This window comes from Corvus kubaryi, unplaced genomic scaffold (assembly GCF_017639235.1).
Source record: "Corvus kubaryi isolate FWS band 111438036 unplaced genomic scaffold, C.kubaryi_AGA036_p1.0 split1-131, whole genome shotgun sequence".
Lineage (NCBI taxonomy): Eukaryota > Metazoa > Chordata > Aves > Passeriformes > Corvidae > Corvus > Corvus kubaryi.
Window position 1 is genome coordinate 15,271,752 of NW_024582073.1, and position 23,819 is coordinate 15,295,570.

At 37.7% G+C, this 23,819-nt stretch overlaps 1 protein-coding gene across 10 annotated transcripts in view; it reads left to right on the plus strand.

Moving 5' to 3' along the window:
* The window catches only part of KCNIP4 (potassium voltage-gated channel interacting protein 4), a 399,356-nt gene extending 375,782 nt beyond the window's left edge, over positions 1–23,574 (plus strand). For all 10 annotated transcript variants that reach the window (XM_042052838.1, XM_042052845.1, XM_042052841.1 and 7 more), the window contains 6 exons: positions 3,595–3,664; positions 7,767–7,837; positions 15,103–15,210; positions 16,278–16,382; positions 16,993–17,055; positions 23,417–23,574. In XM_042052838.1, coding sequence (XP_041908772.1) covers positions 3,595–3,664; positions 7,767–7,837; positions 15,103–15,210; positions 16,278–16,382; positions 16,993–17,055; positions 23,417–23,464 — 465 coding nt within the window. In that variant the 3' untranslated portion in view covers positions 23,465–23,574. The remainder of the gene's footprint in view (positions 1–3,594; positions 3,665–7,766; positions 7,838–15,102; positions 15,211–16,277; positions 16,383–16,992; positions 17,056–23,416) is intronic.
* Positions 23,575–23,819: the final 245 nt, after the last annotated feature.

The window sequence follows — 23,819 nt, forward strand, 5'->3', positions numbered from 1 at the left end:
CATCAAAAGGCAGAATATACTCTGTCTCTTCTTTCTGTCAGTTTATATTATTTTCTCTTTAAAAGAGAGAGAACTAGACTCAGCTCAAGATGAACATTCCCTCCTTTCTATTCTCCAGAAGGACAATCTAATACATTAATGCAATTTTAAAAGATTGTCAAACAGAAATTTGCTGTAACAAAATAAATTTTATTCAGATCAAGGAAAGAAAGAATATAGGAAATTTTTTAAATAAGCCTCACTTTTTTTTTTCAAACTCTTTAATTATTTTCCTCTCTTTTATAAGAGTTTAATGAAAGGTTAGGTAGATTTTTTTAATTATAGTTGGTACAGTGGAAAAAGTCAGCAATAGCTTGACATAAAACCATGGGGCATACTTAACAATTACAGTATTTAATCTCTTTCCCTGAACTGCACAAATCTCCTGATAAACACAATAAAGACAGATTTAGGAGTCAAGAAAAGTACAGTCATGGAGGTAAATCATGTTGGCCACATATATTTTTAGAATGAAATTATTCAAGATCAGAAGTGTTCCCTGTCATGTAGAGTCTCAGAGGAAAGATGCATGCTAAAGAAAGAAAAGTTTGAGCTGATATTTCTGGTAAGTATAATTGGCCAGGATCTCAGATTTTTAATGAATGTCCTTAAGACACCATTCCTACAGACCTTCAAGGATGGAGAAGGTAAAGTGTTACTGGTAATGCTGTGGCAAAGAACAGAGGAAACTACAGAGGGACATGCTAGAGAAACTCAAGATGTCATTCCTGGCTCTGCCAATATATAATTATCTGAAAGTAGGTTGCCTTTTCAAGCAATGATTCTTTCAAACAGTATGGTGAAACCAGAGCTTATTAAGTGACAGAAAAAGAAGGACTGCCTTTAAAGGAGGTATGTAGATCATGTATTTCTCTAATAACAAAGGCTGCCAGCTTATTTTGAGCTAACAAATAATAAATCTTATAGATTTTTGCAGAGTATCCTTAATTCACCTCTAACATCACAACATTTAAATGCAGTCGGGAAACGGGACTCGGTATTCACAGCTTCAGACTAAGCACTGACAGAGTTGGACTTGCTGGCATTTCCTGTAAAAAAGGAGAGAGCATTCTTTGCAAAACGAGTATAGTTTGAATGTCTGTGTCATCCAAGGAAAAGGGGAAAAAAATGCTTTACATGTTAATAAGTCAGAGAGTTAGACGAACTTAAATGTACATTTTGTCATTCATTATTTATTAAGCTTCTCAGGGAAAAAAAAGGCAATATCTCACCTGTACAAATTCAAATATACAGGTTTTCTCTTTAATTCCTTCAAAATGTGCCTATCTTCTTTTTCTCTTGTCTGAAAAAAAATTACCTGCAGAACATAGAGAAGCCACTGCTTCTTTTTGCCACTGCATTACTCTTTCACACTCACAACCATCTCAGGGGAAAGGCTGTTTATTTTTCCTCCTGCAGGTCTGGGATTGACTTAGATCATATACCAGTGTATGGTTGGAAGAGGAAATTGTGAAATAATTTTGTTGTATTTTCTACATTGAATAACTATAATATTATTTCGGTATCTGAAGAATTCACTAATATTTTCTTTATTGTACTTTGAATCCAAGTAAAAATACTGCTCTTCTGCATGCACTTATACAACTCCAGAAGGCTTCACAAAGCCAAGCAGCCTAATAGAATCACAACATCATAGAATCATCAGGGTTGAAAAAGATGTCTGAGGTCATCAAGTCCAGCCATTTACCCAGCACTGCCAAATCCACAACTAAACCATGTCCCAAAATGCCACACCTACACGCTTTTAAATATTTTCAGGGATCATGACTCAACCACTTCCCTGGACAGCCTGTTCCAATGCTTCACAACCCTTTCAGTGAAGAAATTTTCCCTAATATCCAATCATAACCTCCCCTGGGGCAACTTGAGGCCATTTCCTCTTGTCCTATTGCTTGTTACTTGGGAAACCGACTGTAAACCTGCTAGGAACGACAGAGACAGCAGCCTATCTGACTACAGTCTTTTTGGGAAGCTGGTAAAGAGAGAGAGAGATGTTTTAGAATGCCCTCATACCAAAAGACATGACAGACAGAGAGATGCCTTCTCAGTTATGGGTTGCTCTTTACCCAGTGAAGGGTAGGGATTCATTTCACTGTTCCTCCCATTCCCCACAGGCTTTGGTTCCAAAGGCAGTGTGGCCTAGCAGTCAGTATTCATCTCATCTTACAGACACCTGTGCTACAACTCTGCCTCCATTGGTGACAGCCTCTGTGCCCAGGGACAAATAGTTTTGTATGTGTATCTCTGACACAGCTGTTTGTCTGCCTGTTTGATCAAACATAATTATTTCTAACTGTATGTTTGCATATACTTAGTTATGATGAAAAGCTGATTTAGCTAAGGATAAGTGACATAATATTAATGGACCTACAGATTTGACATGCATTTCTCAGATGGTGCATTTGTATCTCAGTTAGAAAGTTTACACTATTTGTTTCTTAGCAGAAGGTGCCAGAACTATGAATATTGCAGTGGTACTTATTTGATCTAATTGGAGTACTATTTATTCTCACAGGAACAGTTGTTATTACACTGGTAAAGGATGTGATACTCCTCTTTATCTCCATTTCAAGCTATTTAGTTTCCTGAGTTTAGGAGCACGTATGTTTTGACTCCTCAGTCTAAATAGCATGACAATAGACAAAAATATATATAAATGTATGAACCTGAAAACTTAACTTGCATTTTCTTGTTTTCCTTTGTTTCTAAAAGTCCTTTCCTTTTAAAGAGCATACCGTGCTTTTTTCCCCCCTCTTTGTGATAAAGAAGGAATTAAGGCAAAAAAGGAATTAAGTGCATTGCCCAAAGTCTTCTGCTCAGTCTGGCAAATTCAGGACTAGAAATCATCTCTCCGGTCTTGGCTGTTTATGTGTGACTTAGTAAACAATTACAGTATTCCTTCTGCTTTTCCTACCTCTTTGCATACATCATTTTTGTAAAGTCATTGGTTTAATCACCTTTATTCTTCTCCTTCACTTCCTTTCATTTTCTTTGTAGTCACTGTGTTCCAACATTTCCTACTTATTCTTCTTACATGTTTCAGATTTTGAAAATGATGTGAAGATGCAAAAGAATCTGCAAGGCTTGAATAAGATCTTCAGTGGCAGGGTCTTTTGAATTCATTGAATATAACTCTTCCAGTAGAGTATGACTGAGTGTTCTATCAGTAACATCGAAGTGTTCACATTCCTGCTTGATTTCCATACCGTGCAAATGCTGATTGCAGCTGAGGGAGCCACCACCCATGGCCCACAGGTGACCCCAACAGCTCCTCTCACTGCAGCAGTGTGGCTGCTGCTCACGTGTGTCACTCAGGTCTCAAATGAAGTTGAGATCCACGGCACAGAAGGAATTTTTGTCTCATAGGAATTCTTTAGGAAGATACCTCAGTGTGAAAATGTGCATTGATATTTGGTTGAGAGTGCGAAGTCACACATGTTGAACTGTCAGTCACACACATGTTGTGGATGGTCTCATGAGCTGACTAAACCAGATTGGATGGTATTCATTTCTTGTCATTTACTTTTTTTCCAGGAATGCCCCAGTGGTGTTGTCAATGAAGAAACCTTCAAAGAGATTTACTCTCAGTTCTTTCCACAGGGAGGTGAGTACTTGGCAGACATAATTAGTACTAAAGTACGTCTGTTGGTACCTAAGTCTGACAAAAGAGCCTGTTGTTCAAAGTAACAAGATTGTTGCCTCAAGCTCTGCCTGAACTCACAGGGTACTTCCTTGAAGCTTGGACACATTTTTAAGTATATATTTCTGAATGAAATGCAATGATATCTACAAAAATCCAGTCTTCTGTTATGAAGTTACTGCCGGTGCTTGGATACCTTTGAAAAACAAGTTTCTCTGAGTAGGTTATTTCTCTTTAATGTTTCTAAAAATTCTTGCCCATTCTCTTACTCAAAAAACCCTTTCACAGTTGGAGGAACTGTAGGAGGTACTGCAGGTACCCTCTAATATCAATAGCATAACCCCACTTTAATTCTGTGGGGTTTCTCTTCTTAAATGCTAACCTGGATTTCAATTAATTGAAATTCCAGGAGTTTTGTAATTTTTTATTTCCATTATCTTGTAGTGCAATGAAGCTAACACAAAAATGTGTGACAGGTTTCTTTTCCTTGAACCTCAGATTTCTTTCATTTTGAATTTTTTCCTCTTTTTTTTGCTCTTGTATTTGCTACTTAGTTACCCCTCTTTATATTTTCCTACAGCCCTTCAATCCCACCTCTTCGACTTCTCCCAGAGCACTTGAGATTTGTGTATTTCTCTGAGACTGTTCAGAACTCCTTCTTTTCATTTTTTATTTAAAAACCCATATTAATAGGTAGGAACAAAATATCTCCCCATTAGTTCTATTTTGAATAAAGACCTAGAAGGTAAAGAGCAGCTTTCAGTGTGGATTACCATCTCTGAAATCCTTAAGAAGTAGGCACACTCAATAGAGATGAATAAAAGGCTAGAAGGGTTGACCTGCCTAGTGTTTGTTTCTATATGTAGACTTTTAGACCAAGCTAACAATTACAGTTTGAAATACTCTATTTTGTATTTACCCTGGATAATGAAAAAATTCTCTCTATGCGATTTACTATACCTTTACTACACTTAATAAAAAAACCCCTATCTTATTTCCTACTGTTACACCCAGCATTTTTTATGGGCAAAGAGAAACCACGCCTGTTCTAAAAGTAAAGTCAAAACATATTGTGAGAGTAAATGTAATCTTAAAAGACCAATCTTTATTAGTCCAGATCTAATTGTTACAGAGAAGAAAAATTATTAATGTAGTTAAAATGGATATATACTGAATGCCTAGTTTCTCCCCCTATTCCTCATGTTAATGCTGATCCTTCTCTTCCTCCTCTGGCACTTAGGGCAGTGGCATCCTTTGGAGAAGGAGGTGAGAACTTCAGCTGACTGTCTAGTTAAGAAGCCAGACTGGGTTCTTAAATCTTTGAATGTCTTGTCAAAATAATGTGTCCAGCTGGGGCTTTTAAATTTCAGTTGTGCTTAGAATAATGATTTTATGTATGTCCCAATATTAAAGAGGAAAAAAGAATCTTGAAAGTTGTCCCCAAATTAAAACATGTAGATCTGTACTCCAACTGTCTGCGTGATGAAAAAACAGGTACAACATGATATATCATTATGACAATTCATATCTGAACAAACAAAATTATGTCTGTAAGATTTCAAGCTTCAGGGCAACCAAATAAAGTTTTCAATGTCATCGACCAAGTCACTTCCTCAAGCAACTTCCAAGACTGTCCAGGACAAGGTACATGAGGATTGCAAATAGGACAAGGGGCCACAAGAGTAACAAAGGAAAGGAGATGACACTGGATTGCAGTAAAAGCAATGTATTTTAAAAGGCAAAAGTAGCTTTGTAAAAAGCTTTCCATGCCAGAAAGGGCACTCCAGTAACTTCTTTTTAGATTCACTGCCATACAGGTGAATGAATACAGCCCCTGCATTTATGCAGTGGATCACCTGAAATAAAACTTGGGATTTTTCTTCAGCCAGGCAGGTCATAGATAAGAATCCACACACCGAATAATTATTACACTCCTTCATCACTTCTGAACAAAATAGATCGTGCTCGTAGTTTGATAAGCCATGCTCTTCCACGTATAATGATTATCATTTTTTGTCTCTGACATTTAAAAGGCCATGATGGTGTTTTTCAAGGGAATTCTGATTTAATATCTGTTCCTATCTCAGCCTGTTAAAAGAGCAAACTAGCCTACTAGTTATGATATCAGATCCTTGGAAAGAGACTATATTTAATTTAAAAAGTTAAGATTTTGTCTAAAATGAATAAAGTTCAAGATTTAGGGGGGAAACCAAAAGGAGGAATAAGACTAATCACTCTAATTAGAAGACTAACTTGCCTCATCCTGCTGTGGTTTTGAAGGCAAAATTTAAGACCAGAATTGCTTCAAAAATCAACTCGGAAAAAGGTTTTTGATTTATTTTTTTTCAGAGGAGTTACCAGAAAAAAATATTCTTCAACTAGAAACTTTTTTTTTTGTATACCACCATACAAAAAAAGTAGCATATTGTATCATGTATGGGCAACAAAAATGAAGTACCATTGTGTTTTCTCTATATCTACAGAAAATAACCAGGATTATTTCAGATTTTTTTAAGAAATGAGTGCCAAGAGAATAGGAGGGTATTTAAAATTTATTTTACAGTAATTATACCTCTATAACATGTTTTGTTCTGAAGATGATTTGCATATTATAGTCTATTGCACAACAGAAGTCTCAGTAGATTATAGAAAATATGACTATTAAAATGCTAAATATAAACTATAGTCAACAAATTTACATTTTTCAGTTAAAGGGTGAAGGTTCCTGCCAAGCTGTGCTTAAGCAATTACAGTGGTGACTGGATATGTGGAAGAATGAATGACTCTCTCAAATAGAGGTGGTGGGGATTTAATTCTCTGAAAATGTGTTAACAGACGGGGTTTAAAGATTGTAGGTTTTTCTTGTTACGATTATTTCACATCATACAAAATTAACATGTTGAAGCAAGACTAGAGAATTTTCTTACAAATATCAGGTCTGAACCTGTGAAGCACAAAGCTTTGAGTTTTGGTATATTTGGTTTCTCGGAGTCAAGGTGGCATTTGAGGTGAGTGTCCCAAGACTATTGCTCAGTTTAATACAAAACAGTATTTTGGGCTGTGAAAAATAAAGGTTTGCAGGATTGATATAAAAGATAAAATAGTTTAGTGCCAAGAAATTGGAAAATGGCATTTCAGCACTGATCATGTTTTTCCATAATAGGGAGAAGTTTGTTCTGCAAAGAGGACACTGATTTCATAACACTTTGCCCTTTATTAATAATTTGTGAGGTTAATGTTAATTAACCTAAAATTAAGGTAAACATATGAAATAGAAAGAGAAAAATGAGTATTAAAAGTAAACAAACTCTCATTCTACATTAATTTGCATGATTTTGAGGGAGGGAAAAACACTGAGGACAGCTGACTTCCCTTAACCCCAGCAACTTGTACCTCAGATCCACAGGGCATTCTCTGGATAAGTGCTCTCTCTTTGCAATATATTACTCCTGGAGCAGGTTGTGCCTTTCAGAAGGCATTCAGTGGAAATAGAAAGATGGATCTTTACAAAAATTACAGTCTTGACAGATTTATATTCATACCGCCTTTTGTTTCTGAAATGAGTCAATATGCACTGAGGAGGAGGTTTGGAAGGTATGCAAATAGTGAAGGGATCATTGTTTAAGGTCATATTTCAGAGTCTTACTGACCATTTAGTGAGTCACAGCCAGTTTTTCCAATCCCTAATACCGCAATCATGGGAATTCAGCAGCAAGCCAGCTTTAAGAATCTGTTTCTCAGGAGAGGAGTTCCTCTCAGCTGTGGGTGAGCATAGGACCCGATAGCAGCATCAGCTTTCTGCCCAGATCAGCTTCAACCGGGGAAACAGGTCTGTGTCCAGAGCAAAACTGATACAGTGAGGGTAGTGTCTGTTTCCCTCATTTAACAGGAACAAATGAACACATTCTTCATTTCAAGCATATGAGATAGATCCCTGTCACAGTCAGTGTTCCTGTTAAAACAGGTTGTTTCAGAGTACAATAACATGTCATCTTTGCTAACTCCTCAGGTATCAGTAAATAAGATGTGCTTACTGTGAATTATTTTTTTCTGCTTTAAATTTTAGATTCCACAACATATGCACATTTTCTGTTTAATGCATTTGATACTGATCACAATGGATCTGTAAGTTTTGAGGTAAGTGATGCCGTTGCTTAGTTCTATAAAATTGAATATTTTGCCGTTCCTTGTAATGAAGTACAGTTGGTGCCTGGCTCACATTAGGGAAAATTTAGCTTATGTGACTCAAGTTTCAAGTTTTTCCAATGTAATAACAAAAGTCGTTTTACAATTGTATATTTCATAATGGTAACTCAGACTGTGCTACTACATAATATTTTTAAAAACTTGTCCATTTAAAAGGTAACCCAATTTAAACACAAGTTACCTAAAACAGTTCTTCCTCTCTGTCTTTACAAGGTCTCTGAACTACAACTAATGGTGTGGGGATGACTCGGCCAAAATAGGATTTTTCATACTTAGTTTCCAGAAAGTTCTAGAAAAAGGCTTTAAAGCAAATGTTTTTGCAAGCACAAGAGTTGGAAATTCATTCTTCCTCCATTTAACTATTCTGTTTTCCCCATTCTGCCTTTCCGTGCTAAAGCTGATGTCATCCACACAATATAATATGGAAAAAAGGGACCTTACTGCAATGGTGTAGATGAGAACAGGGTGTACAAAATACTGCAAAGGAGACAATATTTTAAGCTATAGAATTAAAAAAAAAAAAAAAAGTCAGTTCATTTGCAAAAGGATTTGTTTTGTCATGTTTTCTTTGGTTTTGATTATAATGAACGAATTGTTTCCTTACAACTTTTGATATGTTTGAGATAAATACACTCACTTTAAATTTATTGAAATGTCCTGTCATGTTTTTATGATTTATTTTACTGAATGGTGTTGTGAGGTCTGACAGATTTTTTTTGTAAAAATAATGAATTGATATAATAGGAAGAAGACATGTGAGTCAGGTGCACTGTGATCAGGAATCTGTACCCTAAACTAAGACTATAATCAGACAATTTTTTGATCATTATTTGCATTTATTTAAAAAAATCCATGAACCCTATCTACCTTTTTCCAGGCAGATGAAGTCTGTGTGAAAAAGGGATCTGTGTGAAACTAGGAGCAGGAATGGAGGTTTTATTCATGTCTTCTATACATAAATCTGCTAGGACCCTTCTGGTCAAATCACAGAAAATCATAGAATGGTTTGGATTGGAACAGATATTAAAGATCACCCAGTTCCAAACCCCCTGCCATGGACAGGAACACCTCCTAGTAGACAAGCTGCTTTATCCAGCCTGGCCTTGAACACTTCCAGGGATGGGGCATCCACAACTTCTCTGGGCAACTTGTGCCAGTGTCTCACCAGTCTACCAGTAAAGAATTTCTTCTGTGTATCTAAACTAAACTTCCCCTCTTTCACATTGAGAAAAAGGATTTTTAGAATCAGTAGTTGTAAAGTATTTCTGCTGTTATCACTAAAAAGAATGGTAACAAAAAAAAAGCTTTTGTACCTTTTTTGGTCAATTTGTTGACATTTGTATCTCAGAAAGCCTTTAGAAATGTGCTGTATTTGGAGCCCTTCTTAAGGGTTTTGATTATCTCGGAGTGCAGGTTTGTGCACTAAAAAAGGACTTTGGAATAAAATAAATCAGGAAAATAAAAGCAGCAGTGCTTTTTTTTCATTGCTCAAACAGACATTTCTAGCTTATTTTTGTTCAATATCAAGGCAGGCATGAGTGATCCAGACTTTGATATTATTTGCACTAATTGTGAATGCAGCATAACTCTACTGCTGTCAAAATATTCTCACTTCTGTGTCCTTGTAGCAACATTATAGTTACAAACTGTATGATAGCATTCTAAAAGAATCCTCCTGAAGTTAAAAATGTATGGGGTTTTTTTTGTAATCACATGAAAATAGCTGCAAAATGTGAAAGAAAAACTGTGAAATGTGCAAAATACAATCATCTAATTTTTTTCCTGCTCCTTTTAATCCTAGGTGCAACTGTGCCATATTCTTTTTATTCCAATCTTTATTCTAGTTTTCTAATTTCCATTAGAAAAACAACAAAAGTAAACATCTCAAAAGGTAGAGAGGGAGTAATTTAAAAGTTTGGAGAACAAATAATCATTCTTTCCAAAGTACCTTCTATATCAAATTGTAGGACTAAATACAATTTAACGTAATTACCTATGATAAAAACACTCTGGCTATCTTCTGTGTAAAAAAAATGGTAGCAAAATTCTTTTGAAGGTAAGAATGACTTTCTTTTGTATTGCACTCTCAATTTTCCATGAAGCAGTGGTAGCTGGAGCTGTGGGTAAAAAGAGAGAATTTGCTTTAGCTTTTTCCTCTTTTTTCCTCAAATTTTCAGCCATCAACAATGAAGTGTTAGAGCTGAGCACAACTTAAATGCACACCTCAATTGACATTTCTTAGTGAGATTGCATGGTGAGATTGCTGTGTCCTTAGAGTTTTGTCATCTCTAAATCTGTATGATCTTTGGTAAGAGCCAGGATCTCTAAGTGAAGGATTTATGTAGTATAAAAAACAAACTTATAAAACTAGGTGCTTGAATTTATCTCTCCTTATCCCATGATTGTATTAATTTTGAGACTATTTTATTTCATTAGTTATGTGAACTAGGTTTGCTTTAATATGAGGACAGAGTTTCTGAAGACCCAGTGACTCAGCAATTGGGCATATTAATGAAGCTCTTTTTTCCATTAGGCAGAGACAGATATAAAAGCAAGGTTTTCATTTGCTGCATCTATATTGTCACTGAGCCAAAATTAAGATCTGGCCTCAAAGCTATTTGAACAGCCAGAAAAATGGAGGCTAATGAGCTTTGGACACATGGTCAAAGGTAAAGCTCATTGCACACACATGCAAATATCCAAATCAGTATCCTTCGTTTGTTGTAGATGCAGATTAAGGCTACTCTAAATGTGACCTTGCTGAAAGTCATTCAATAATCCCACTAATTCTCAGTGCCTTAAAGCACAACGCTGTGCCCAAACACAATGGAAGTGTTTAAAGATTTCTGTCATATTTAATCAAAACCAAACGTATATTGGTTAATAAATTAGCAAGCATGCTAATTTTCTTCTGTAGGGAAGTACAGTTCTTAAGATCAAACACAATTTCATATTTCACTAATAATAAAAGTAGTGTCCAAGGCAGTATTATGAGGGCAGCAGTTAAATGAGCCATAGAATCATCGAATGCCTTGGATTGGAAGGGACCTTGAAGATCATCCAGTTCCAACCCATGGCAGGGACACCTCCCACTAGACCAGGTTGCCTGAAGCACCATCCAATATGACCTTAAACACTTCCAGGAACAGAGCATCCACAGCTTCTCTGGGCAACCTGTTCCAGTGCCTCACCATCCTCACAGTGAAGAATTTCTTCCTAATAGATAATTTAAACCTACTCTCTGCCAGTTTAAAGCCGTTCCCCTTGTCCTGTCCCTACATGTCCTTGTGTAGAGTCCCTCCCCAGCTCTCTTGTAGGCCCTCTTTAGGTAATGGGAGGTGCTCTAAGGTGTCCCTGGAGTCTTCTCCAGGCTGAATGAGCCCAACTCTCTCAGCCTGTCTTCGTAGCAGAGATGCTCCAGTCCTCTGGACTTGTTCCAGCAGGTCCATTGCCTTCGGCCCCTGAGCTGGATGCAGTATTCCAGGTGGGATCTCATGAGAGCAGAGAAGAGGGGCAGAATCACCTTCCTTGACCTGCTGATCACGTTTCATTTGATGCAGCCCCGGTCATGGTTGGCTTTCTGGGCTGCAAGTGCACATTGCTGGTTCATGTTGAGTTTGTCATCAATCAGTATCCCCAAGTCCTTTTCCTCAGGGCTGCTCTAAATCCATTCTCTGCCCAGACTGTATTAGAGCTTGGGATTGCCCTGACCCAGGTGCAGGACCTTGAACTTGGCCTTGTTGAATTTCATGAGGCTCACAAGCATAATTCTGTGAGTCCAACATAAAGAGGTTTGTCCATGTCATGTAGGAAATGAGCTAATTTTTCTCAGTACAATGGTGATCTCATAAGCCTTTTAACATCATCTGATTTAAAGTAGCTACAAAGAAATGCATTTCCTTTTAGCAGCAGTTCCTCCTCTGTAACCTTTGTTTTACACATACTAGGGCTCCACCACTTCTGTGACATCATTTGATTCCTTTGCAAAATCCTAAAATCTAAATTTAAAAATGGATTTAGGTTCCTGCCTACCTACTTCTGGCCTTGAAAAAGACATAAAGGAGCACATGACCAGGTGGAATAATTTTAAGCTTTCCTATGGATTTGAGACAGCCCACTAATAAGCTTGTTAAATAATTTATTAATGAACTAGTTATCCCCAAAGATTTACTGAGCGATAAAGCGATCAGAAAGTCATCAACAACCTCTCTATGAGATAATTAATCACTGCTGAAAAAAACCCCACAAATACAAGTTCATCCCTGATCACAACCAGACACTCTCTACAGCTGTAGTGCAGAACAGAAATGTCAGCAGGCTCTGAGTACACAGAGGCTCTGATACAGGTGCAATGATGCTGCATTTTGCAACCCTTCAGTGAGACATCCCCCTTTCTTGAAGAATCAAAATTAGGCACAGAAGGAGGTCTGAACAGGTATTAGCATGCTCTGCAGGAAACTGGCAAGTTACAAACAGGAAGCTGTGGAAAGGAGCAAAGGCAAGTACCAAGGCAGAGACTTTTGTGCTTCTAACTTCACTGTCACAGACTGAAGAAAGACCAAACCTCGAGCTGAGTCTCAGCCCAGACCTCCTGTTTTAGGCTCCTTTGTCACCCTCCCCGTTAGGTGCTCAGCTGAGCAGGACCGTCCCTCTCAGTGGGCAGCGTATCTGAGTATGGTGAAATTTTCTTAAAAAATAAACAGGCTCTAAAAGTAGAATTCTTCCCTCTCTAGAAATTAGATGTCTAAACCAGGCCAGAAAACAGCATCTGGGTACTCTAATACTGTAATGGGGACTTGTATTCATGCTCTTTGCTAAATGCTGTGCCTGATTCGTGCATCACTGTGTTGTTGGTAATGTGCATAAAGATGGGCAGCTGCTCGCTGGGTTTAGCTGCTTCCCTCTGTGCTGCTGTTTCACTGTGGCTTTCTGCACTGGATTTTCAGCTTAACAGCTAGAATGGCTACACTGCTCCTGACACACACATTGCCTCCCACCATGCAGAGCATTTTCCCGGTCAAGGCTCTTGCCCAAAATACCCTGTGGATTTGGCCTATATCCATTGAATCAGATACTCTATTTCTGTATGATTCTATTATATGTTCTTCAATTGCTTGAAAGTATGTGGAAAAGACATCCCATCTAGCTGGTCATTATCCAACTCATCACAACTTCCTATTACAATAAATCCTTTCTGTTGTTCCTGAGATGACTCCTGCACAACACTCAGACAAAAGCAGTGCACTTGAACTATGTGTGATCCCAAGACATGTTGATGCAATATGGAAGGAGATGACTCACTGCTGCAATGTTTAGATCACATACCCAGAAGGCTTTTGAGTTGTCTCTGCTTTTTAAGAACACCCAGTCTCATGAAAAACAATATAAAGTAAAGGGTTTTATTTTTAAAATCAATGACAGAAGGGTAGCCTTGGAAATGGGGATATAAATGATTCCAGGAAGCCAGCTAACATCACAGAAAGGAAGAAAGAGAATTGAACAGGAAAAGAAAAATGGATGTATTTTAGATAAAATAAATTCACAAATATTGCTGTGCCAAATTAAAAATAAATTCAGAATTCTTACATATAATCTAAGAGAATAATGCACCTGGGGACCTTAACACAGGACTTCAGAAGAAGCTGCATCAAGAATGTAAAACGGTGTAGAAAAGATTTGAAAACATGGTACTGAATTAAAAAGGTTAATTGTTAATGCTGTAATGTGATCAAATCTGTTCTGAATTTCTTGAACGTTTTAATGCTTAATAGTACATTGTTAAAGAGCTGTTTGGAGATTTAACCTTGTGACCCTCAATTAGTCATTGACAAGACAATGACAAGCATTAGACAAAACAAGATGAGCAAAATTCTTTCAAGATTCGTGTATTTACCCCAAAGGGCACATATACCAATAAGACAGAAATTTGTGACAGACTAAGAAAACCCAGAGCATGCCAACTGAATTGTTAAAAAGACTGAAGAGCTGTCTGTGCCTACTAGACCATCTGAGGCCGTGATATCTGTGTGTACTTCAGTGTATCAGGTATACTCATTTGACCGTGTGGTATGCCAGACCTTTGTAATTCATGTCTAACCTCAGTGTAGACTTTTCCATTGTTCCCGTGTTAGAGAAAATGCAAAACCTTGCTGGTGCAAGTAAGAAATAGGTCAGCTTTTATTGTCTTTGCTTTAATGTTACTCTAAGACTTCCTGTATGTCATTGCCAGCAATGTAGAAAGGCACATTTAAATATAAGCACTTGCCATATTCCGCTCAGCCTATTATGAAGTCAATTTCATATAGTTATGGGTTCATATGCTTATCAAATAAAAAGAGGTGGAGGAGATGGTTAGGGAAGAAGAAAGCTATTGTTTACAAAACATTAACATGCTAAGAAATACAGAAGAGAAGTGATGGGAGTTAATATTTTCTCCAATCTGGAAGATGCTCACTAAATGTAAATGAGGTTTGTGCTGTCAAAAGAGTATTTATTATGAACAAAAATCTATAACCAAATACTACATATAAATAATCTCAAAAGCCTTCTGATTCATTTCTGTGCAATAGCTCTGTAGCAATAGAGCATTGGTGGGTCACAGAAACATTAAGATGGTACGTGGACATGTAATATATTTACTATTCCCTATCATACATCCAATAAAAGCAGTAAGAATTGAGGTGTGCAGCATCATACATGAAGTTTGAATTGTTGACTGCAGCAGATTGATATCAGAGATCTGGGAACCACATAATCCACTTTAACAAGGTACAGATTTTACAAGAATTTAATGTTCCTTAGTACATAGTTCTCCCCAAATTGATCTCCTGTGCATAGATTAATCTAACTGCCACTTAAGCTTTTCTTGGACCATTAAACCATGGGGATTGCTTTTTCCTGGTATTAACTTCAACAGGAACTGCTTAGGTGCAACATTAGGCATTTCAGAGGCTACAACCACTAATGGTAAATGATGGTTTACTTTATAGAAAATTACTCAATTTACTTATTAATTATGAGTATAGGAAATAGTTCTTAGATTGTTAATCCAGCAATCATTAACACAGTCAGTGAAGCAAAAACAAATTGGAACAACCCATCTTTCCAGACTTCTGACAAATGCATTATTCTGGATTTCTGAGTGTTTGTGAAAAACTGCCCAATTCCAAACTGACCAAGACTTTTTGTCTATTTAGGATTTTGTTATGGGTCTCTCAATTTTACTCCGAGGGACAGTACAGGAGAAACTGAACTGGGCTTTCAATTTATATGATATAAATAAGGATGGATATATAACTAAAGAGGTAAGGTCTACTTCTTACTGTAGCCACTGAAAGCAAAGGTTGTAAAGGTAAGTCCTGTCTTGAAAGAAGAATGGTTTCATTTTCAAATTAAGCGTGTTAACAAATTATCAGATATTATGAAGTTAGACACGCTGAAAATTAAAGAAATTATCTCATTTTAAATGCATATATGAACATTTAAAGGGGAAAATCTTTACAGAAATTGTAAAAGTTCAGAATTCTTCATGTACAGAAATGGTTGGCTTCAACCTATACAGTCCCTAGAATAGATTCATAGGATATTTGGACAAAAATGAATTAAGTATGTGGGCAATAATTGTTACTTATTTTATGAAACTACTTCTAATAATTTTTACTTGAAACAGAATTTATAAAGATTCCTACCTCTTTTATTCTGCAAGGATTCAAACATATACTTAAATTACAGTGGGACTAAATGAGTGCTTTCATCAAAATATATGGAGGTTTTTTTTAAGTGGGATTTATGCAAATATATAAATTACAATTATAATTTTACACTTTTAGGAAACACTTCAGGATCATTATGAAAGGGTAATCTAAAGAATAATTTCTTAGCATACTGCAGATGACTTATTTTTGGAATTATTAAAATTTTCACAAGCCACTCTTAATAAAATTCAAAGACTTTGATATAAAAGGAGGACTCTGCATAAGTGCAGGTGTGTGCATGGGTGTTTTGATTTTCTCTGGGGAAAACAAGTTTTAAGAAGCTGATGTGCTTTGGCCATTCACTTGCTGTTACAGAACTTATTTTCCTTTTAATTTTTATTCATAAGACATTGGGAGATTCTTCCCACAATCAATGAATTTTCACGTATTAAAACCATTTAAAATTAAAATCATACATCTATGAAAGCTGAAATCAGATGCTAGAATTTCTGGGAATTAAGTAGTTCCTTCTTGAAGCTGTTCAGTCAAAAACTAACAGGTGAATTTCAAAATTTTATTCTAAAATGCAAATCCTAAAAATTATTTATGTGTTCTGAGTTAAAGCAGTGTCTACAACGCACATTACATTGCAGAAACATAAGTTTTTTCCTCTTCAGGAAATGCTTGATATCATGAAAGCAATATATGATATGATGGGGAAATGCACTTATCCTGTTCTCAAGGAAGATGCACCTAGACAACATGTGGAAACATTTTTCCAGGTAGGTCGGGTAACATAGAAGTCAACAAGACAGCTCTGTGAGCAGGTACAGAAAGATTTTCATTGCTATAACAGTTTTGCATATCCTTCCAATTCTGTAATCCTTTTTATTCTCTGTGGTTCCATCCCAAGTTTCTCAGATCTACTCATTACATCCTGTTTTTTCAACAAGCTCTTTAAGCATAGTCCAGTATATCACTTACTGTGACTTTTGGACTGGTTGTTCCTGGGCCGACATGTAACTGAAATGAATAATGAAAAGGACTTGTTTTACCCAGGAATTCAGGAGAAGAAACACACTGTAGAGGTTTGACCCTGTCTGGATGCCAGGCACCCACCAAAGCCTCTCTCTCACTGCCCCGTCAACTGCACAGGGGAGAGGAAATATAGCAAAGGGTTCAAAAGAGTATCATTCCTGATGGGCTCAGCCTTGGCCAGCAGGAGGTCTGTCCTGGAGCTGGCTGGCATTGGCTCTGCTGCGCATAGGGGAAGAAAAGCCTCTGGCAGCTTCTCACAGAAGCCACCTCTGTAGCCCCCCTGCTACCAAAGCCTGGCCACACAAACCCAATTCCCATACATTCTTCTTCTTTTTCTTTTTTTTTTTTAAACAGAAAATGGACAAAAACAAAGATGGAGTAGTTACCATAGATGAATTCATCGAGAGCTGCCAGAAAGTAAGTACTCAGTGTTAAGTACTGAACACGTATCTGTTGGTTATTTCTATCATAGCCCTACACAGACTTCTGGAGTGTCAGTGAGGGTGATCTGAATACCAGAGACAGCACTTTCCCAAGGTAGAGTATGTAGGTACACCATTACACAAAAACACTAAACAGCATAAATCAATTTGCTGCCTGAATCTGCAGAAGAGCTGTTATATACAAGCTGTCACTGCTTATTAGAAAACTGTGCCAATATCCTTTCTCTCTTTAATAGTGTATTGTTTGCACTTGATAGGAAAAAGTTTCTTTACATTCAGCTAAATATTTATTTCTATCTTCTGCTCATGCTGGGGCATACAGTCCTGTCACAACTGGCCTATAATCAGGACAATAATAATATTGCCTGAAAATTTATCACCCATGGGTGAGTTTCACAGTGAGTTGTGATGTGCTTATAAGGAGTGAGGCCTTAAAAAAAGAGAGTGCAAGGGGCTTGCAAAGTGTTGGATGGCAAGAGTTAACACCAGACAAATTTTCTCCAGGCAAGGCTGAGAACTGATTGTGATTATCAGCCACAAGCCTTTACACTACCCAGGTGGCTGTTAATTTCTTTCAACTGCTGTGAGCAGCTCTTGGCCTCTAGAGCCACGATAAAGAAGTTCTGAAGCAGGAGTTACAGCCTGTTTTCACTCATTTGCTCTTCAGAAACCAGCTTGTTCTCAGACCAGTATATGATATGAGGAAAGGTAAGATGCATTTTCATAAATTTAAGGAAATCCTGTTAATTTGACAAAAATTGTAAGAAAAAGAAACACGATAAAATAAGGATGACTAGCCTTTGGCATGATAAGAGGTTCATAGAATTGTAGAATCTGCTGAGCTGGAAGGGACCCATCAGAATCACAGAGTCCAAGTCCTGGCTCTACACAGGACACCCCAATAATCAAGGTTGTTGAGTGCAGTAAAGCATCACATTAGACCTAGTGAATATGATAGGCTTGATTGCATTATGTAAATTGATACAGCAAATAAGCCTGACACTATTTGTTACAGTGAGAAATATAAGAAGCCGTAGTAGTGGTCTACTGATACCTTGCCCAGCAGACTGATTAATACAAAGCTGATGGAGACCAGCACTATAACCTGTGCTTATTGATTCTTATCTTCTGTGTCAAGAATAGAGTAATAAAGAGACAGAAGATAACAAGACTATCAAGATAAATGCATTTATTGAGTGATAGTTTTTTAACTATTTGGAATACAGAAATCTCTAGATGCTCAAAGATGCTCTAGAAGCAGTCTGTTTTTATATGCATCTGTAGCTATTCATTGGAGTTGCTCTTATGAGCACAGCTACTTAGTAAGTGAATCTTTGTTTGATTTTAATCCACTGATTTTGGGCGATGAAAGACAGCCAAGAGCTAACGGTGGCTGTTCTGTGGATCCTTAGCAACGGGCACTGGGCAGTGTCTCATCTGTCAGCAGTGCTCTGTTGCACTGACCATAGTTCCAGCTTGTCAGTCTTGTTCAGTACCAACAAAAGGCATTTGCTCTGCTAACTCTGCGTGATGATCAGAAACAGAGAAGAGATTAATTTCCCAGCTGAGGTCTGTAGCATTCTGGAAGTTAAATGACACATTAATCTGCATATGACAGCAATTGTGCTGATTGGGCTGAGTGATTCATTTACAAAGAAAATGAATACCTTTAGTAAGGAATTGCCTGCTCCTTATCCAGTGCAATGCAGTTTCTCAAGTCTGTTAGATTTATTTTGTTTGTTCTAAGTATTCAGAATACATGTGAGAGAGATGCTCTCTAGACTGCTAAATGATGGAGATACAATGAATGCTACAGAATGCTACGACTGTCATCATGCTGCTTATCTCACCTTCCCTTGCTTTTAACTTCAATGGTGGCCATGGTTTTTTGATACAAAAAGTGTCCTGCTGCCTAAATTTTTGTCTCTGTGACAATTAAGAACTGTTTTTCTTTTAAGACTTCTGTGCTTCAAAGTGTGTAATTCATGTTTATATAGATATTTGGTTTTAGAAATGAGGTTTGGGGTTAGGATTCATAGAATCACAGAATACACTGAGCTGGAAGAGACCCATCAGGATCAATTGCAATTCCTGGCCCTGTGCAGGTCACCCCAAGAATCGCCCCAGGTGCCTGAGAGCATTGTCCAAACGCTTCCTGAACTCTGTCAGGGTTGGTGCTGTGACCACTTCCCTGGGGAGCCTGTTCCAGGGCCCAACCACCCACTGGGTGAAGAGCTTTTTCCTAATATCCAACCTAAACCTCCCTTACACAACTTCAGGCCATTCTCTCAGGTCCTGTCACTGGTCACTGCAGAGAGGAGATCAGTGTCTGCCTCTCCTCTTCCCCTCATGAGGAAGTTGTAACTGCAATGAGGTGTCCCCTCACTCTCCTCTTCTCAAGGCCGAACAGACCAAGTGACCTCGGCTGCTCCCTGTACAGCTTCCCCTCCAGAGCCTTCACCATCCTCATGGCCTCCTTTGGGTATTCTCTAATAGCTTTATATCTTTCTTATATCGTGGCACCCAAAACTGCAATTTTCAAGGTGAGGCCGCCCCAGTGCAGAGCAGAATGGGACAATCCCCTCCCTTGCCCGGCTCGTGATGCTGTGCCTGATGCTCCCAGGACACTGGTAGCCCTCCTGGCTGCCAGGGCACTGCTGACTCATGTTCATTTTTTCATTGATCAGGACGCCCAGGTCCCTTTCCACAGTGCTGCTCTCCAGCCTTGCATTCCCCAGTCTATACACACAAGCAGGATTGCCCCACCCCAGGCACAGAATCCAGGACTGGCCCTTGTTAAACTCCGTATGCTTGGTGATTGCACATCTCCCTATTTTGTCCAGGTGTCTCTGCAGGGCCTCCCTAACCTTGAGTGAGTTGACAGCTCCTCCCAGTTTAGTGCTCTCCCCAAAGTTAGTATTCCTTTGAGTCCTGCGTCCAGGTCATTAATGATGAAGAGAACTGGTTGAGGATGAGCCCTGCAGGACCCTACTAGTGACTAGTCAATCAAAGTCCTTCAAGAAACTCAGTTCAGGAGTTAATATGGCTTTGCTCTTTTCAGGATTATTTATTTTACTAAAGAACATGGCTGCTGCTTTTAAAAGACAGCTGCAGGAAACCCTTTTCTTAACATCCTGATAGGTATGAGATCTAAAACGGTAAGGTCTGAATCTTGAAATAGACCAAAAGTGTGTTCTGCCAGGGAAAGGCTGCAGGAGCCTTTCTTTGAAGGTTATCTCAGGCAAGATTTGCAGTCTCTGAGAACTGGCATTCCTCTACTTTGAGTTGGAAGCCAAATTAGTGAGTTGCAGAAGTACATCCCTTTTACTGCTGTTTTGCAATAACTAAAGGAAGTGTGGCATGCTTGCTTTACAAGCAAGAAGGAACACGGCAAAACATCTTTGAACAGAGGTCGTACTTCAGGTTCCTGGGGTACATTCCTGAGATTTTTTTTGTGTAGCATCAAGAGACTATGGTGTGTTCTTAAACACTCATTTTACATGTGTGCACCTTTTTTTAAAATTGTGTTGTGCTGAGCACTTGTTTGGCACAACTATCAATGCAGCGGCACTGTACAGCCTGAGGTATACAGTTGGTTCAAGGCTCTTAATTCACAGTCCCATTGCAAAGAATGGCCTGTCCATTCAAAAAGCATTAAAAGTTATGCAGGGAATTACAAAGCATTCAGGCTTTGAGCACTGTCTTCTCTGGCCACTGGGTAGAAAGATCTGAGTAGAACGGTGCTTCCCCTCATCCTTCCTCTATCTTAGAGAGGGAACGTGTATGACCTCATTTCCCTGCCCTCCCTATCCCACATGAGTTTGAATGTCAGTCTGCCATCCAGACTCCAGGATTCTTCCTGCTCCCACAGGAGAAATGGACGATGCTGCCCTAGACACACCAGACTGCATCTCAGAAAGCGGTGGCTGTTTGTCTGGCTTCATATAAATTACCAAAGAGCATATCTAGGTCCTGAGAAACAGTAGTGTGGCTACCTCAAGCCCTGGGCATGTCCCAGTTCCTTACCTGCCTCCTTTCACTGCTTGGTGCTGGTGGAAAATCGTCTGGCATTGCTTCGTATCTACAGCAGCACCATGAAGAACAGAGACAAGGACTAAGGGCATGCACGGGGCATAGGTGACTGTCGGGGGAGTGACTTATAGGTCCTTCTGATAATGAGAAAAAGGCTTCTGGCACAGGTGTTTTCTGCAGGAGTAACCTTTTCCATATACAATGCTGATGGTCTGGGTTAGCCTGAAAACAGCAAAGAAACCATTTCAAACCTAAGAAAAGCTGGCTTAAAGGTAGGTCAGATCTGCCAAAGTTCATTCATCCAGCTTTGTGCTTCGTATGGACAATGCTTCATATGCGCTAATACCTCCCTTTGTCTTGAGTTAGGAAGTGTTTAACAAATCTAAGATGAAAAATTGTGTAGAAAAATGTACTGAAAAAGAGTCAAATGAAAAATATACACTTGACAAAGAATTCCAATGCAAGCATCTGGGGGTTTTCTGGTTGTGGTTTTTTTTTTTTTTTTTAAATGGGAAAAAACGCTACTAAAACTCATCCTGTTCTAAATATTATGACAAGTCTGTATTTTCTTGTGAAGACTCTTCCCATTTGATTTACTAAGGGAGTGGCATTGGAAGTCTGTAAAGAAACAGCCAACCTCAGAAATACGTAGTTGATTTTAGAAAACTGCTAGCTTCATTCATGATAATACATATATAATAAAATTGGTAGGAAGTGTCAAAACACTTCGCAAATTCAGAGCATGTTCTTTGCTTCACACATTTGCTGAGCATAGTTGCCAGTGTATATACAAAAACATATTAGTACAAAAACATTTGTACTAATTATATGACAAATTACTTAAGTCAAACCAAACTTTAACCTTACATCAGTAACATTCACTGGTTTATTGATGTTTCAAAGCAATGAAGTGAGGAAGAATTTAACTTTCAGTAATTTAATATAATAGCTTTACTATACAAATTTTTTAAGTATTAGCCTATATAGTGTATTTTTTGAAATTACATTATCATTGCTTCCCTAAGTTGTTTTATTGTACAAAGTAGTGTGCAGATCATTCCTTACAGCAGCATCATTTGAGATGACATACTGAATCAAAGATAAAAAACCCCACTGTGCATGTTTCATAACATAAATTAAGCTAATTACTCAGACCTGTCATTTTCTACAAAGCAAATCACCCACTAGACTGAAGAGTGAATAATTTAACTGGAAATTGATACTGAACATGTGTTACTGGAAGATTAATGTACAAAAATCTCACATACTTATCAGTAGTGAAGAATACTGTTGAGATAACCTTTCTAAGAAGTGGGTTTTTCGATGCACATCTTTCATGAAACATTCAAAAATAAAAATAATTATTCAGTCTTTTTATTCACTAGAATTAAAGATGGCTATATTATCTCTGAAGAAAGTACTAAAGGGTAGGATCATTACAGTGGAGACCAACAAATGCTAAATGAGCATGTAATAAACTCTTGTATTGTGTATATACATCGTTTTGTGCAAACAACTGCTGATGTAGAAATGCCAGCAAATATGGGCTATTGCAAGTACCTCTTCTATACACTGGAAGGTAAAGCTTACAAAGAAAAATAATTTTTGCTGACTGCTGTGCTGAGTGTTACCTACTGGTAAAACCTGGAGTAGAGAGTGATGCATCAGTATAATTCAGAACTTGAAAGAATAATATTTTGTTAAAAAATTACCTAATGCAAAGCAATCAGAAAGCAGAAGTAGCATTTAGAAGCAGTCACCATCTTTCAGTGTGAACACACAGAAAATCTCAACTGAGGAGCTGAAGAGTGTTGTGGTGATACTTGTCAAACTGACTGATTTTGGCTCATGCAAAGGTGCACACTTCAGTTTATTTTTCTTAGAGTTATCCCTAACTATGCAGCAGAAGCCCCAGGATTGCAAAAAGGATCCTATGTAATATGCACAGGACTAGCAATTACATGTACAGGTTCACACTTGATACCACTATTCCATGATTAGTTATTGTCTAAGTGTATTCTGTTATCCTGAATATAAAATGATAACTTCAGAAATGTTGCAGATGTAATTTTCTCAACATGCTATTGTATTCTTGACAGAATAGTTTTGGTTTCATTAATATATAGAAAAACTTATTTAAGCATGGATCCATTAACAGCCTTTTTCTGCGAACCATTTCTCCAAACCAGCTGAAAAAAATGTTGCAATTAACTAAAATTTTCTACCACATTTCAGTATAGATATATGCCAACTACATTTGTAATGGTGTATGATTTTTGGTTTTGTGTTGTCTTTTTTTACAGGATGAGAATATAATGCGATCCATGCAGCTCTTTGAAAATGTGATTTAATGACGACATCAGGTCTACAACTAATGGAAAAATACGAGCTATTCTGCAACATTATCTAAAAAATTGATTTCCCACTTTATCATAAATAAAGTTACTCAGCTTTACACTGAGACATGTATTATGCAAGTAAATTTTTTATTATAAACTTCCCAACAAAAAATCCTTCTAAATTATACAGTTTAGCACTTCAGCAGTGGCTACTTAGTTAACAGGATTGTTCTGAAAAATCAAGTTCTTACCACAAATGCAACAAAATAGAACTGACATTATGCACCCTTATTATCATTCCAACCCCTAGTCAAAATCGAGAAAATCACAAGGAGATTAAATAAATATTCTTAGTTTTGCTACTCGT